This window comes from Phyllobates terribilis, unplaced genomic scaffold (genome assembly GCF_046119375.1).
Source record: "Phyllobates terribilis strain yellow unplaced genomic scaffold, ASM4611937v1 Scaffold_61__1_contigs__length_8056638, whole genome shotgun sequence".
Lineage (NCBI taxonomy): Eukaryota > Metazoa > Chordata > Amphibia > Anura > Dendrobatidae > Phyllobates > Phyllobates terribilis.
Genome location: NW_027362821.1, coordinates 58,592 through 77,047, shown reverse-complemented (window position 1 = coordinate 77,047; position 18,456 = coordinate 58,592). Strand labels below are relative to the sequence as shown.

Sequence of the window (18,456 nt, the reverse complement as noted above, 5' to 3'; positions counted from 1 at the left end):
TCCGCTCCGTACACACGCGGGTCCGCTCAGTACACCTCGTACACACGCGGCTCCGCTCAGTACACCTCGTACACACGCGGCTCCGCTCAGTACACCTCGTACACACGCGGCTCCGCTCAGTACACCTCGTACACACGCGGCTCCGCTCCGTACACCTCGTACAAACAAGGCTCCGCTCCGTACACCTCGTACAAACAAGGCTCCGCTCCGTACACCTCGTACAAACAAGGCTCCGCTCCGTACACCTCGTACACGCGGCTCCGATCCGTACACCTCGTACACGCGCGGCTCTGCTCCGTACATCTTGTACACGCGCGGCTCCGCTCCGTACACCTCGTACACGCGCGGCTCCGCTCCGTACACCTCGTACACGCGCGGCTCCGCTCCGTACACCTCGTACACGCGCGGCTCCGCTCCGTACACCTCGTACACGCGCGGCTCCGCTCCGTACACCTCGTACACGCGCGGCTCCGCTCCGTACACCTCGTACACGCGCGGCTCCGCTCCGTACACCTCGTACACGCGCGGCTCCGCTCCGTTCACATCGTACACGCGCGGCTCCGCTCCGTACACCTCGTACACGCGCGGCTCCGCTCCGTACACCTCGTACACGCGCGGCTCCGCTCCGTACACCTCGTACACGCGCGGCTCCGCTCCGTACACCTCGTACACGCGCGGCTCCGCTCCGTACACCTCGTACACGCGCGGCTCCGCTCCGTACACCTCGTACACGCGCGGCTCCGCTCCGTACACCTCGTACACGCGCGGCTCCGCTCCGTACACCTCGTACACGCGCGGCTCCGCTCCGTACACCTCGTACACGCGCGGCTCCGCTCCGTACACCTCGTACACGCGCGGCTTCGCTCCGTTCACATCGTACACGCGCGGCTCCGCTCCGTACACCTCGTACACGCGCGGCTCCGCTCCGTACACCTCGTACACGCGCGGCTCCGCTCCGTACACCTCGTACACGCGCGGCTCCGCTCCGTACACCTCGTACACGCGCGGCTCCGCTCCGTACACCTCGTACACGCGCGGCTCCGCTCCGTACACCTCGTACACGCGCGGCTCCGCTCCGTACACCTCGTACACGCGCGGCTCCGCTCCGTACACCTCGTACACGCGCGGCTCCGCTCCGTACACCTCGTACACGCGCGGCTCCGCTCCGTACACCTCGTACACGCGCGGCTCCGCTCCGTACACCTCGTACACACGCGGCTCCGCTCCGTACACCTCGTACACACGCGGCTCCGCTCCGTACACCTCGTACACACGCGGCTCCGCTCCGTACACCTCGTACACACGCGGCTCCGCTCCGTACACCTCGTACACACGCGGCTCCGCTCCGTACACCTCGTACACACGCGGCTCTGCTCCGTACACCTCGTACACACGGCTCTGCTCCGTACACACGCGGCTCTGCTCCGTACACACGCGGCTCTGCTCCGTACACCTCGTACACACGCGGCTCTGCTCCGTACATCTCGTACACACACGGCTCCGCTCCGTACACCTCGTACACACGCGGCTCCGCTCCGTACACCTAGTACACACGCGGCTCTGCTCCGTACACCTCGTACACACGCGGCTCTGCTCCGTACACCTCGTACAGATGCGGCTCCGCTCCGTACACCTCGTACACACGGCTCCGCTCCGTACGCCTCGTACACATGCGGCTCCGCTCCGTACGCCTCGTACACATGCGGCTCCGCTCCGTACGCCTCGTACACGCGCGGCTCCGCTCAGTACACCTCGTACCCACGCGGCTCCACTCAGTACACCTCGTACACACGCGGCTCCACTCAGTACACCTCGTACACACGCGGCTCCGCTCAGTACACCTCGTACACACGCGGCTCCGCTCAGTACACCTCGTACACACGCGGCTCCACTCCGTACACACGCGGCTCCACTCAGTACACCTCGTACACACGCGGCTCCGCTCCATACGCCTCGTACACGCGCGGCTCCGCTCCGTACACCTCGTACACGCGCGGCTCCGCTCCGTACACCTCGTACACACGCGGCTCCGCTCCGTACACCTCGTACACACGCGGCTCTGCTCCGTACACCTCGTACACACGCGGCTCTGCTCCGTACACTACGTATACACGCGTCTCCGCTCCATACACACGCGGCTCCGCTCAGTACACCTCGTACACACGCGGCTCCGCTCAGTACACCTCGTACACACGCGGCTCCGCTCAGTACACCTCGTACACACGTGTCTCCGCTCCGTACACACGCGGGTCCGCTCAGTACACCTCGTACACACGCGGCTCCGCTCAGTACACCTCGTACACACGCGGCTCCGCTCAGTACACCTCGTACACACGCGGCTCCGCTCAGTACACCTCGTACACACGCGGCTCCGCTCCGTACACCTCGTACAAACAAGGCTCCGCTCCGTACACCTCGTACAAACAAGGCTCCGCTCCGTACACCTCGTACAAACAAGGCTCCGCTCCGTACACCTCGTACACGCGGCTCCGATCCGTACACCTCGTACACGCGCGGCTCTGCTCCGTACATCTTGTACACGCGCGGCTCCGCTCCGTACACCTCGTACACGCGCGGCTCCGCTCCGTACACCTCGTACACGCGCGGCTCCGCTCCGTACACCTCGTACACGCGCGGCTCCGCTCCGTACACCTCGTACACGCGCGGCTCCGCTCCGTACACCTCGTACACGCGCGGCTCCGCTCCGTACACCTCGTACACGCGCGGCTCCGCTCCGTACACCTCGTACACGCGCGGCTCCGCTCCGTTCACATCGTACACGCGCGGCTCCGCTCCGTACACCTCGTACACGCGCGGCTCCGCTCCGTACACCTCGTACACGCGCGGCTCCGCTCCGTACACCTCGTACACGCGCGGCTCCGCTCCGTACACCTCGTACACGCGCGGCTCCGCTCCGTACACCTCGTACACGCGCGGCTCCGCTCCGTACACCTCGTACACGCGCGGCTCCGCTCCGTACACCTCGTACACGCGCGGCTCCGCTCCGTACACCTCGTACACGCGCGGCTTCGCTCCGTTCACATCGTACACGCGCGGCTCCGCTCCGTACACCTCGTACACGCGCGGCTCCGCTCCGTACACCTCGTACACGCGCGGCTCCGCTCCGTACACCTCGTACACGCGCGGCTCCGCTCCGTACACCTCGTACACGCGCGGCTCCGCTCCGTACACCTCGTACACGCGCGGCTCCGCTCCGTACACCTCGTACACGCGCGGCTCCGCTCCGTACACCTCGTACACGCGCGGCTCCGCTCCGTACACCTCGTACACACGCGGCTCCGCTCCGTACACCTCGTACACACGCGGCTCCGCTCCGTACACCTCGTACACACGCGGCTCCGCTCCGTACACCTCGTACACACGCGGCTCCGCTCCGTACACCTCGTACACACGCGGCTCCGCTCCGTACACCTCGTACACACGCGGCTCCGCTCCGTACACCTCGTACACACGCGGCTCCGCTCCGTACACCTCGTACACACGCGGCTCCGCTCCGTACACCTCGTACACACGCGGCTCTGCTCCGTACACCTCGTACACACGGCTCTGCTCCGTACACACGCGGCTCTGCTCCGTACACACGCGGCTCTGCTCCGTACACCTCGTACACACGCGGCTCTGCTCCGTACATCTCGTACACACACGGCTCCGCTCCGTACACCTCGTACACACGCGGCTCCGCTCCGTACACCTAGTACACACGCGGCTCCGCTCCGTACACCTCGTACACACGCGGCTCTGCTCCGTACACCTCGTACACACACGGCTCTGCTCCGTACGCCTCGTACACACGCGGCTCCGCTCCGTACGCCTCGTACACACGCGGCTCTGCTCCGTACGCCTCGTACACGCCCGGCTCTGCTCCGTACGCCTCGTACACGCCCGGCTCTGCTCCGTACACCTCGTACACGCGCGGCTCCGCTCCGTACACCTCGTACACGCGCGGCTCCGCTCCGTACACCTCGTACACGCGCGGCTCCGCTCCGTACACCTCGTACACGCGCGGCTCCGCTCCGTACACCTCGTACACGCGCGGCTCCGCTCCGTACACCTCGTACACGCGCGGCTCCGCTCCGTACACCTCGTACACGCGCGGCTCCGCTCCGTACACCTCGTACACGCGCGGCTCCGCTCCGTACACCTCGTACACGCGCGGCTCCGCTCCGTACACCTCGTACACACGCGGCTCCGCTCCGTACACCTCGTACACACGCGGCTCCGCTCCGTACACCTCGTACACACGCGGCTCCGCTCCGTACACCTCGTACACACGCGGCTCCGCTCCGTACACCTCGTACACACGCGGCTCCGCTCCGTACACCTCGTACACACGCGGCTCTGCTCCGTACACCTCGTACACACGGCTCTGCTCCGTACACACGCGGCTCTGCTCCGTACACACGCGGCTCTGCTCCGTACACCTCGTACACACGCGGCTCTGCTCCGTACATCTCGTACACACACGGCTCCGCTCCGTACACCTCGTACACACGCGGCTCCGCTCCGTACACCTAGTACACACGCGGCTCTGCTCCGTACACCTCGTACACACGCGGCTCTGCTCCGTACACCTCGTACACACACGGCTCTGCTCCGTACACCTCGTACACACGCGGCTCCGCTCCGTACACCTCGTACACACGCGGCTCTGCTCCGTACGCCTCGTACACGCCCGGCTCTGCTCCGTACACCTCGTACACACGCGGCTCCGCTCCGTACACCTCGTACACACGCGGCTCTGCTCCGTACACCTCGTACACACGCGGCTCTGCTCCGTACACCTCGTACACACGCGGCTCTGCTCCGTACGCCTCGTACACGCGCGGCTCTGCTACATCCACACTGTAAACCCCTCCTGACCCCACACATAAACTTCAGCTCATCCAGCACCATGACAACCAGCACAGCAGAGTCCTGCATCCACTGAGGCCCCTGATCATGTGACCCCTGACTCCTCCCCTCCTGTGACCTCATCACAGGTCCTGTGCGCACAGAGCAGCCATATATGTGGTGGCGGCTCTGCAGGTGGAGGTATGTGGAGACCCCATTACTGGGCGCAGGGGGCATTAACCCCTTCAGCACCGAGACTCTTTTGGGGTCTTGTGTTGCCCCTTTATAAGAATCAAGGTTTTTGTTCTGTTTCCTATAATAGATACATACGACCCAACTATGGAGACAGGAAGGGAGGAAACGTATTGTTCTCATAGTACAGGACCCCTTTACTGGCCCCACAGTGTAATGCCCCCATTATGCCCCTTATGCAGTATGTATGATGCCCCTACACAGTGTAATGCCCCCATTATGCCCCTTATGTAGTATGTACGATGCCCCCACAGTGTAATGCCCCCACACAGTGTAATGCCCCCATTATGCCCCTTATGCAGGATGTATGATACCCCACACAGTGTAATGCCCCTTATGCAGTATGTATGATGCCCCCACACAGTGTAATGCCCCTTATGCAGTATGTATGATGCCCCCCACAGTGTAATGCCCCCATTATGCCCCTTATGCAGTATGTATAATGCCCCCACACAGTGTAATGCCCCCATTATGCCCCTTATGCAGTATGTAAGATGCCCCCACAGTGTAATGCCCCCATTATGCCCCTTATGCGGTATGTAAGATGCTCCCATTATGCCCCTTATGCAGTATGTATGATGCCCCCACACAGTGTAATGCCCCCATTATGCCCCTTATGCAGGATGTATGATGCCCCAGTGTAATGCCCCCATTATGCCCCTTATGCAGGATGTATGATGCCCCAGTGTAATGCCCCCATTATGCCCCTTATGCAGGATGTATGATGCCCCCACACAGTGTAATGCCCCCATTATGCCCCTTATGCAGTATGTATGATGCCCCCCACAGTGTAATGCCCCCATTTTGCCCCTTATGCAGTATGTATGATGCCCCCCACACAGTGTAATGCCCCCATTATGCCCCTTATGCAGTATGTATGATGCCCCCCACACAGTGTACTGCCCCCATTATGCCCCTTATGCAGGATGTATGATGCCCCCACACAGTGTAATGTTCCCCCATTATGCCCCTTATGTAGGATGTATGATGCCCCCACAGTGTAATGCCCCCATTATGCCCCTTATGGAGGATGTATGATGCCCCCACACAGTGTAATGCCCCCATTATGCCCCTTATGCAGGATGTATGATGCCCCCACAGTGTAATGCCCCCATTATGCCCCTTATGCAGGATGTATGATGCCCCCACACAGTGTAATGCCCCCATTATGCTCCTTATGCAGGATGTATGATGCCCCAGTGTAATGCCCCCATTATGCCCCTTATACAGGATGTATGATGCCCCACACAGTGTAATGCCCCCATTATGCCCCTTATGCAGGATGTATGATGCCCCAGTGTAATGCCCCCATTATGCCCCTTATACAGGATGTATGATGCCCCACACAGTGTAATGCCCCCATTATGCCCCTTATGCAGGATGTATGATGCCCCCACACAGTGTAATGCCCCCATTATGCCCCTTATGCAGGATGTATGATGCCCCAGTGTAATGCCCCCATTATGCCCCTTATACAGGATGTATGATGCCCCCACACAGTGTAATGCCCCCATTATGCTCCTTATGCAGGATGTATGATGCCCCAGTGTAATGCCCCCATTATGCCCCTTATACAGGATGTATGATGCCCCACACAGTGTAATGCCCCCATTATGCCCCTTATGCAGGATGTATGATGCCCCCACACAGTGTAATGCCCCCATTATGCTCCTTATGCAGGATGTATGATGCCCCAGTGTAATGCCCCCATTATGCCCCTTATACAGGATGTATGATACCCCACACAGTGTAATGCCCCCATTATGCCCCTTATGCAGGATGTATGATGCCCCCACACAGTGTAATGCCCCCATTATGCCCCTTATGCAGGATGTATGATGCCCCAGTGTAATGCCCCCATTATGCCCCTTATACAGGATGTATGATGCCCCACACAGTGTAATGCCCCCATTATGCCCCTTATGCAGGATGTATGATGCCCCCACACAGTGTAATGCCCCCATTATGCTCCTTATGCAGGATGTATGATGCCCCAGTGTAATGCCCCCATTATGCCCCTTATACAGGATGTATGATGCCCCACACAGTGTAATGCCCCCATTATGCCCCTTATGCAGGATGTATGATGCCCCCACACAGTGTAATGCCCCCATTATGCCCCTTATGCAGGATGTATGATGCCCCAGTGTAATGCCCCCATTATGCCCCTTATACAGGATGTATGATGCCCCACACAGTGTAATGCCCCCATTATGCCCCTTATGCAGGATGTATGATGCCCCCACACAGTGTAATGCCCCCATTATGCTCCTTATGCAGGATGTATGATGCCCCAGTGTAATGCCCCCATTATGCCCCTTATACAGGATGTATGATGCCCCACACAGTGTAATGCCCCCATTATGCCCCTTATGCAGGATGTATGATGCCCCCACACAGTGTAATGCCCCCATTATGCCCCTTATGCAGGATGTATGATGCCCCAGTGTAATGCCCCCATTATGCCCCTTATACAGGATGTATGATGCCCCCACACAGTGTAATGCCCCCATTATGCCCCTTATGCAGGATGTATGATGCCCCAGTGTAATGCCCCCATTATGCCCCTTATACAGGATGTATGATGCCCCACACAGTGTAATGCCCCCATTATGCCCCTTATGCAGGATGTATGATGCCCCCACACAGTGTAATGCCCCCATTATGCTCCTTATGCAGGATGTATGATGCCCCAGTGTAATGCCCCCATTATGCCCCTTATACAGGATGTATGATGCCCCACACAGTGTAATGCCCCCATTATGCCCCTTATGCAGGATGTATGATGCCCCCACACAGTGTAATGCCCCCATTATGCCCCTTATGCAGGATGTATGATGCCCCAGTGTAATGCCCCCATTATGCCCCTTATACAGGATGTATGATGCCCCACACAGTGTAATGCCCCCATTATGCCCCTTATGCAGGATGTATGATGCCCCCACACAGTGTAATGTCCCCATTATGCCCCTTATGCAGTATGTACGATGCCCCCCACAGTGTATTGCCCCCATTATGCCCCTTATGCAGTATGTATGATGCCCCCCACAGTGTAATGCCCCCATTTTGCCCCTTATGCAGTATGTATGATGCCCCCACACAGTGTAATGCCCCCATTATGCCCCTTATGCAGTATGTATGATGCCCCCCACACAGTGTACTGCCCCCATTATGCCCCTTATGCAGGATGTATGATGCCCCCACACAGTGTAATGTTCCCCCATTATGCCCCTTATGTAGGATGTATGATGCCCCCACAGTGTAATGCCCCCATTATGCCCCTTATGGAGGATTTATGATGCCCCCACACAGTGTAATGCCCCCATTATGCCCCTTATGCAGGATGTATGATGCCCCCACAGTGTAATGCCCCCATTATGCCCCTTATGCAGGATGTATGATGCCCCCACACAGTTTAATGCCCCCATTATGCTCCTTATGCAGGATGTATGATGCCCCCACACAGTGTAATGCCCCCATTATCCCCCTTATGCAGGATGTATGATGCCCCTACACAGTGTAATGTTCCCATAGTATCGCCTGAGGTCCTGAAGTTGGAATAATCCCTCTAGAGTTGGTTTTCCCTCTCTCTGCTCCCCTACATGTAGACCCTCGAGCATGTATACTTGCATGTAGGGGAGCAGGCCTTACTAGATATCGAGGCTTTGTACAGTAATATACCGCATGAGGATGGTATCAGAGGAGTAAGATATTTCCTGAAATCGAGATCAGTAGCGTGTAGCAGACATAATGACTTCATGGAGGATCTTCTAAAATTCACTCTTACTCATAACTTCTTTCTTTTTGACGGGAAGTACTTCCACCAGCTCAGGGGTACTGCGATGGGGAGCCTCTGTGCCCCCTCATATGCTAACTTATCCCTGGACTGGTGGGAGGAATCCACAATATTCAGGGATGGTCATAAGTGATGGCATCCATATATTGGGGTATGGTACAAATATATTGATGACATTTTTATCATCTGGTCGGGGACGAGTGAACAATCTTTTGAATTTGTCAGGGAACTCAACATCAATAGAGTGGGCCTGAGATTTACATCTGAATTTAATTATAATAATAATTTTTATAGCGCCAACATATTCCACAGCACTTTACAATTTTAGGGGGGACTTACACAGACAATACAGACTTTACAGAATAAGCATAACTCAGATATTAAAAGGAGTGAGGGCCCTGCTCACAAGCTAACAGTCTATAAGGAAATAGGGGAGACACAAAAGGTAAAATGTACATATATTGTATAATACAGCCTTAATATACTAAATAGGGTAAGTACATAACACTACATGAACTGATCACCAGCCAGTATGTGTACAGTACAGACAGAGGCTATGCAGTGCATGGATGGTATGAGCATGATTTTGAAGAAAATTTTAATATGGGCCAAAACTGGGACAGTTAGATAAGTATGTTGAGGTGATAGGCCAGTCTAAATAAATGGGTTTTTACGGCACGCTTAAAACTGTGGGTATTGGGAATTAATCAAATTGTCCTGGGTAGTGCATTCCAAAGAATTGGTGCAGCATGCGAGAAATCTTGGAGACGGGAGTGGGAGGTGCGGCTTACTGAGGATTTCAGCTTTAAGTCATTAGCAGAACGAAGGGCACTGGTAGGGTGGTAGACTGAGACGAGGGAGGAGATGTAGAGTGGTGCTGAATCGTGGATAGCTTTGTGGGTAAGAGCAATAAGTTTATATTGAACTCTGTATTGGATGAGCAATCAGTGCAATGACTGGCACAGGGAAGAGACATCGTTGTATCGGTAGGTGAGACCGATAAGTAAAGAGTTGCAATAGTCCAGACGAGAATGAGTAAGAGCTACAGTAAGAGTCAAAGGAAAGAAAATTTCTAATTCTAGAGATGTTTTTGAGGTATAGAAGACACGAGCGAGCAAGTGATTTGATGTGAGGAGTGAAGGAAAAATCTGAATCAAGTATGACCCCAAGACAGCGGGCATGTTGCTGGCGAGTAATGATGGAGCCACAAACAGAAATGGCAATATCGGGCACAGGTAGGTTAGTGGAGGGAGGAAATAAGAGGAGTCCAGTTTTTGACAGATTCAATTTTAGATAGAGGGAGGGCATAGTGTTAGAGACAGCGGAAAGACAATCACTGGTATTTTGTAATAATGCAGGAGTGATGTCCAGAGAAGAGGTGTCTAATTAGGTGTCATCAGCATAGAGATGGTACTGAAAACCGAATTTGCTGATTGTTTGTCCAATAGAAGCGGTGTATAAGTAGAAAAGAAGGGCGTCTAGGACTGATCCTTGCGGAACCCCGAGAATAAGGGGAAGGGGAGAAGAAGAGAAGCCAACAAAAGACACAATGAAGGAGTGGTCAGAGAGGTAGATCCACAGTGTCGAATGCTGCAGAGAGATCCAGGAGAATCAGCAGGGAGTAGTGACCATTAGATTTTACTGTTAGTTGATCATTAGAAACTTTAGTGAGTGCAGTTTCAGTAGAATGTTAGTTATCTGAGAGATAGCGGATTAGACAGGAGTGGACCACTTGTTCGAGTAGTTTAGAGATAAAGGGAAGATTGGAAACAGGTCTGTAGTTAGCAGCACAGTTCTCGTCGAGGGATGTTTTTTTAAGTAATGGATGTATGCTGGCGTGTTTAAAAAAGGAGGGAAAAATAATAGATGAAAGGTAGAGGTTTAATATTTTAGTTAGGTGAGTAGTGACAGCTGGAGAAAGGGACTGAAGGAGATGTGAGGGAATAGGGTCACTGGTGCAGGTGGTAGAGCGAGATGAAGAAAGGAGCCTTTTCACTTCTTCTTTCGTGACTGGTTTGAAGTCAGAAAATTAGCAAGATGCAGTGTGGGAGGGAGGAGTATGCATAACATTTGGGGATTGAGAGAAAATTTCCTATCGGATATGGTCAATTTTTTCTTTTAAATAATTGGCCTGATCGTCAGTGCTGAGGTTGATGTTTGAGGCCTGTGCTGTTTGATTAAGGAGAGAGTGAAAAGTGTCAAACAGGTGTTTAGGATTATTGGACCATGAGATGACGAGGTTGTTAAAGTAGGTTTGTTTGGAGAGGTGAAGGGCGGAGTTATAGGTTTTAAGCATAAATTTATAATGGAGGAAATCTTCGGCCAGATTAGATTTTGTCCACAGCCGTTCGGCACACCTGGAGCACCACTGGAGAAAGTGTATTTGCAGTGTGTTCCAGGGTTGTCGCCGTCTGTGCCGAGTTGTTCTTTGTGTAGGAGGTGCGGCTTCATCCAGGGCGCATTGCAATGTTTCGTTATAATGCTTCAGTGCAAAGTCAGGGCATGAGAGGGAGGAGATTGGGGCCAATGATGATTGCAACATTTTCATAAATTTCTGGGTGTTAATGGCATGTATATTTCTATAAGTGTGGAAAGTGGGGGTGTCTTGAGCAGGGTGACAGTTCTTGACAGAGAATGAAAGAAGGTTGTGATCAGAGAGTGGAAGAGGAGAGTTAGTAAAATCATGTATTGAACAGAGCCGGGCGAAGATCAGGTCAAAGAATATTTCCATCTTTATGTGTAGGAGAATTAGTAAGCTGTGAAAAATGGTCTTATCCATCAGCTTATCTTTTTCTCATTCAGATCTCTAAAATACCGGATCCTCTCAGTGAAGATCATCTATATAAGAAAATTTTCCTGATTTATCCAGGAAAATGATGGACAAGATGGCGGAGAGGATATTACACCTCGCCCTAGAGATCCTCTTCCTTCTTACTGGAGAGGTGAGAGATTCTGATGACGTCACATTACATCATTCTTATCTATGGGAATAACAGATGGACAGAACTGGAGAGGTGAGGACTCTGGAAATGTCTGTAGTGAGATTTATTAATGAGTTTCTCCATTACCAGGATTACATAGTAGTGAAGAAGACCTCTAGTGAGCGCTGTCAGGACCCTATGTCTGAGGAATGGGGAATACCCCTGAGCCCAATCACAGGGCCTCCATCTCACCCTCTGATACATGAGGACATCAATGACCAGAAGATCCTAGAACTCACCTACAAGATGATTGAGCTGCTGACTGGAGAGGTGACACTGCTGGGAATGCTGGGATATTATACAGTAAGGCTATGAAGGGATCTGGGGGATGACGGTATCATTGTATGTGTCAGGTTCCTATAAGATGTCAGGATGTCACTGTCTATTTCTCCATGGAGGAGTGGGAGTATTTAGAAGGACACAAAGATCTGTACAAGGACGTCATGATGGAGGTTCCCCAGCCCTTCACATCACCAGGTAATAGACAGGACTAAATACACACGGCCTATAATTATCTGTATGTAAAAAATGAATTCAGTCCTTGTATGTGTTTCCTCCAGATCTATCCAGTAAGAGGACAACACCAGAGAGATGTCCCCATCCTCTTCTTCCACAGGACTGTAAACAAGAAGATACCAATGTTCTTCAGGTAGATGGAGAGAAGATGTCATGAGATTTCCCCTATGATGTGTAGACGGCTGTAAAGGTCCTGTCTTCAGTCTTGTTTTATCCACCATTATTATGTTTTAAATTTGTGTTATGAGAACGGTGGAGATAACAGGATTAGAGCTGATCATAGATGTGACTTCTTCATCTGTCTTTGACTTTTATAATATTTGTTTCAGGGTGAAGATCTGACCCATATTAATACTACAGAGACATATGTGAGGGGTGATGAGCGGTGTAAAGAGGAGATTCCTACATATGACTACCCAGGTGAGTAGTAACCACTAAATGCAGAGAAGTCACAGATTCTTCTCAGTCACTGGCTGTGGCTGCTTTATCGGTGATGTAGTCCAGCCATATCACAATCGTGTGATCACCATTTTGCCGCTAGACCACAACATTCTCCTCCGTCCGAAAATATTCAGATTACTTTGTGTAATTGTGAAAGCCCTTTTCTGTAGCACTTACAACCTGGAGGATCCACCTACCCCCTGGGATTAGGAGACGCTGACCGTTACCTGCCCAGATCTGTAAACTACAAAGCCAAATGACAGCGTACGTAGAATGTGCTGACTAGTGAGAAAATCCCTTGAAGAAAAATATAATGATGGGCCTGTAAGAGAAAGCGGAGGGTAATGATGGTGTTGGCTTCCTAGATCCCTGATATCTTATTGGATGAATCTACCTTCTGTGCTGCTGAATGTGCTCATATGGTCCCTACAAGACCAGGTCCAGTCTTTTTGGCCAAACTTCACTTTTATGATCGACAACATTAAATGTGCAGTGAGGCCAAGTGTGAATTTCTGTACAATAACAGCAGAGTTTCCCTTTATCCTGACTGTTCAATTTATTTTAAAACCAACTAACTTCAAACTGGAATGTGATAAACTATACAGAAAACATTACACCTGTGCCATGATATATCTCTAAGCTGTGCGTGGCTGATGGCTGTAATATACATTTATTCACGCCTGCAGGAGATGTGTTGGCTCCAGCCCTGGTTTCATAGATTCACTCCACATCATAAATAGTATTGAGCAAATTTGTTCGGCATTTCAAATTCAGGTTCGTGTTCGGGGTTCCGGCTTGTTCAAGCCAAATGGTCCACCATAAATGAGTGCAACTCCAGTTTAGTGTTGGATTTCTCCCTTCATACATACTTTGTTGTTGGGGATGTTACATGTTTTTATATTCTTTCTTTTTTTTACAAATTCCCTCTCTATGATAGTTTCATTGTGGTTGGATCAGCCGGCCTCACTTATGTGACTCTATAACTCCCTGGTAGTTTTTCAAAAAGATCTCCATTACCTCTTCCAAATGCCCGAGATCTACATTTAAGACGCCTCATCTCTGCACTATTATAAAAGTTCACTTTAAATGTCTAATATTTCTTCTTGACACTCATCTGACAGAAAATATTGGTTCTTATGATAGTTTAGATTGCCAAGAGCCACCGAGCCCCATACTCCAATTACCCCAGAGAGGTTTCACCACTAGTTACTCATTTTTCTCTGATGAAGACTGTTCAGTTTGATCATTTCAGTCGATGTTTTATTGTCTATAGTCACAGTTTTTAACTTCTGTAATCCTCTGATTTAACCCCTTCCCGCAGTTTTATGTTTCTAATCAGGCCCCATTTTTCAAATCTGACGTGTGTCACTTTATGTGGTGATAACTTTGGAATTCTTCACAAAGGATAATAGGAAACAAATGGACCTTACAAATTATTTTCCAACTTCTTTTGAATCTGACAATCCCCTATATACGGTTGTACACTACTGTCTGGGCACATGGCAGGTTAAGAAGGGAAGGAGCGCCATTTAGATATTAGGAATGCTCAAAAGATGGCTACCACGAACAGGCTTGTCACTATCTACCCTGTTTACAGATTTCACAAATTACTTTGATCATAACCCCTCTACATGGATCTGAACCTACACAGAGACCCCTAGGCTTGGGCCACGGTGTTAACTGCTATTCTTTGGAGTGAGATGGAAAGAAGAATAGTCAGGTAGCCGGGTCAGAACCAGGAGGGCAGAGAAAATACAAAATCAGAAGACACGAGTAGTCAGTAAACGGGCCGAGGTCACAACAGGAAACAAATCCACAAGCTGGGAGCTGAGCACAGAGGACTGACCCAGAGGAGAACAAGGCTGTATCTGGCAGCTTCCAGCAATATGCTTCCACCTTTAGTAGGGTGCGGTGCTCTCCAAATGGCTGAAGCAGGGAGCAGATTATTCCAGCTGGACAGCACACACACCCATACTGCCAGACTGGATGGTACTACAGGTCCCAGGCACCCTAATCTTAGTGGCTGGACAGAGCCTGCGCCTTTTACTCCATATTTGGGAGCCAGAATGAACAAACAGTTGAACACCACGCTCCACTGCTTCATCCTATGAGGTTTTCTATTAGATGGTCATTGTCTTGGTGAATAAGTGAATTTTTTTATATAACTTGCCTTTTTTAATGGACCGTTTAAGTAGAAATGTTCAAAAATATAAAATTCAAGGATTCTTTATTAAAAAATGATGATTGTTTTTATTCTTGGCAGATGACTGTACCAGGAGATCAGAGGGACAGCTGACATCTTCAATTTTCAAATCAGATAATTTTCAGATTTCGGATACAATTGAAATGAATGACATTACTCCAGATTTACCATCATCCCTTCACAGCAAAGATCTGTCATCTGATCCTTTGAAACAGGTCTCATCTTCTGATTCATTACCGACTACTAAGGAAAATCAAAGTCACAAAATAAGCATTAAAAAACAAACTGATCCTAATGCAAAGAAGCCATTTTCACATTCAGAATATGGATATAGTTTTCTTCTCAAAAAGTCTTTTTTTAAACATCAAAAAATTCACACAGCGAAGAATAGATTTTCTTGCTCCAAGTGTGGGAGATGTTTTAATCAGAAATCAAGTCTTGTTAGGCACCAGATAACTCACACAGGAGAGAAGCCATTTTCCTGTTCAGAATGTGGGAATTTTTTTACAGAGAAATCAAATCTTATCAAACATCAGAGAACTCACACAGGGGAGAAGCCTTTTCCATGTTCAGAATGTGGAAAATGTTTTAACCATAAATCTAGTTTTCTTAAACACCAGAGAACCCACACAGAGGAGAAGCCTTTTACATGTTCAGATTGTGGGAAAAGTTTTGTACAGAAATCAAATCTTAATATACATCAGAGAACTCACACAGGGGAGAAGCCATTTTCATGTTCAGAATGTGGGAAATATTTTGCAAAGAAATCTACTCTTATCAAACATGTGAGAACTCACACAGGGGAGAAGCCTTTTCCATGTTCAGAATGTGGGAAATGTTTTGTACAGAAATCATATCTTAATATACATCAGAGAACTCACACAGGGGAGAAGCCATTTTCATGTTCAGAATGTGGGAAATGTTTTGCAAAGAAATCAAATCTTTTCACACATCAGAGAACTCACACAGGGGAGAAGCCTTTTCCATGTTCAGAATGTGGAAAATGTTTTAACCAGAAATCTAGTTTTCTTAGACACCAGAGAACCCACACAGAGGAGAAGCCTTTTACATGTTCAGATTGTGGGAAATGTTTTGGACAGAATTCACATCTTAATAAACATCAGAGAACTCACACAGGGAAGAAGCCTTTTTCATGTTCAAAATGTGGGAAATGTTTTAAACAGAAAGCGCATCTTGATAACCATTGGAGAACCCACACGGGAGAATGCCGCAACTACACCCAACTAGTCTCTGTACAGACAAGAAATGCCCTAGCTGTACAACTAAAAACGTCACCACAGACCTAACTCCCTAATAAGTTGTTGATGAGTTTCTCATACCTCCTGAGGAACCAGAGGGGACACTGCAACACACTGTCAACAAGGGGAAAGGAAAGTATGAAGTAAAATATGAAAACCCTGAATGAGAAACAAAAACACATTCATATAGGGCAAAGAAGGCAAGCTAAGGAGAACCAAAAATAAAAGGAACAAGTATAATCTCCCAGAAACCTAACATTGTTAGAATGAAAAGATACTGGGAGGGAAAGCAAACTGACCGGGAGGATAGTTTCACCTTTGTGGTGAAACTTATAAAATTAATCCTCACCAACTGTAAATGTAAAACCCGTCCATTTATAAAGACCACGGACAAGATAAAGATTCCCAACTCACATCAGGACCACAAGATCCCAGGTACTTTCAGCTGCATCACAATGAACTTAATTATATGTACCAATTGTCCAACTGGGGGTCTGTATGTAGGGAAGACAGGGCAAAAACTTAAAACAAGGATGAATTCTCATCGCCACACAAAAAAACGAAAAAAAGAATAGATCTACTTGTGTCCACACATTTTTACGGCCACAACTGCTTATCCCTCTCCCATACTGATAGTTCTGCTTCACTTCACTTGTCTTATCTATTGCATTATTCCTGTGCCCTGTAGTGTATAAATATGTGACTATTCGGATTTTGTATTATACTCTGTCTCATGAAGAGACCTGAGTAGTCTCGAAAGCTTACTGACTAATGGCTAACTGAAAAAATGGTATCAACCACTGAGGACTCTCAAATTTTAATATTTTTCTCCATACAGCAATTTTAAGATCTCTCCACAGGTGTTCAATGGGATTTAGATCAAGACTCATTGCTGGTTTGAACTCTCAAGCACTTTGTTTCCATCCATTTTCTGGGTGCTTCTTGAAGTATGTTTGGGCTCATTGTCATGCTGTAAGATCCATTACCTAGGACTAGTGTTGAGCGAGTATGTTCTGTTCCGAGTATGCTCGGGTGAGCTCCGAGTATTTACAGCTGCTCAGTGTTATGTTTGAATCGCTCCAGTGTCCATGATTTGCGACTGTTTGGCAGCTTTATTACATGTGAGGAATGTGTAAGAAATGGACATTCCTCACATGTAATAAAGCTGTCAAACAGTTGCAAATCATGCACATGGGAGTGATTCAGACATATCACTGAGCAGCTGTAAATACTCGGAGCTAGGCCCGAGCATACTCGGCGAAAGGGTTAATAGAACATGCTCGCTCAACACTACCTAGGACGCAAACCCAGCTTTCTGACACTAGGCACTATATTGTGACCCAAAATCCTTTGCTAATCTTCAGATTTCATGATGCCTTGCACACAGTCGGAGGCAGCAAAGCAACCCCAAAATACCTTTGAACCTCCCCCATATTTGACTGTATGGGTTGTAAATTTATTGATTATGCTGTACACCTTGGACAAAGGAACATGCCGATCTCTAAAGATGGACTTATAACCTTGAAATTGTTGATATTTTTCAACAATTTTGGTTCTCAAGTCCTCAGACAGTTCTCTTCTCCTTTTTCTGTTTTCTCCATGCTTAGTGTGCCACTCATATGCACACAATGCAAAGATTGAATCAACTTCTTCCTTTATCTGGTTTTAGTTGTGATTTTCATATTGCCCACACCTGTTACTTGCCAAAATTGCGTTTGAACAAGCTTCACATGCTTGAAACAAAGTTGTTTACCCACAATTTTGGCAAGGTGTCACCTATTTTGTCCTACCTATTTTGTGTGAAATTATGTTCAATTTGCCTTTTTTTCTCTGTTTTCTTGTGTTGTTCCAATACATACAAAGGAAATAAACGTGTATAACAAAAAGTGTAATTTCAATAATTTTCTGGGAGAATGACTTCATTTTCTGGAACAATTTCAAGGGAGCCAACACTTTTGACCATGACTTGTTTTTGTTGCCTTTTTAATTTGTTGCAGCATATCATCCTCTACGTGTTCAGCTATATTAGGAGGCTTGTAGCAAAGTCCAATTAGCAGCTTTGCATTATTGCCATTTCCATGTACATTTACCCAGACTGACTACATCAGGGATGTAAAACTCAAAAAATGCAGAGGGCCAAAATGAAAAACTTTGACA

General features: G+C 49.5%; 1 protein-coding gene across 1 annotated transcript; it reads left to right on the top strand.

Moving 5' to 3' along the window:
- The first annotated feature begins 12,241 nt into the window (after nucleotides 1–12,241).
- On the top strand, nucleotides 12,242–18,185 carry LOC141192417 (uncharacterized). The gene is made up of 4 exons (XM_073661931.1): nucleotides 12,242–12,357; nucleotides 12,441–12,529; nucleotides 12,726–12,816; nucleotides 15,101–18,185. Exons 1-4 carry the CDS (start codon nucleotides 12,273–12,275, stop codon nucleotides 16,345–16,347), a joined length of 1,512 nt encoding a protein of 503 aa, XP_073518032.1. The 5' UTR covers nucleotides 12,242–12,272; the 3' UTR covers nucleotides 16,348–18,185.
- The last annotated feature ends 271 nt before the right edge of the window (nucleotides 18,186–18,456 follow it).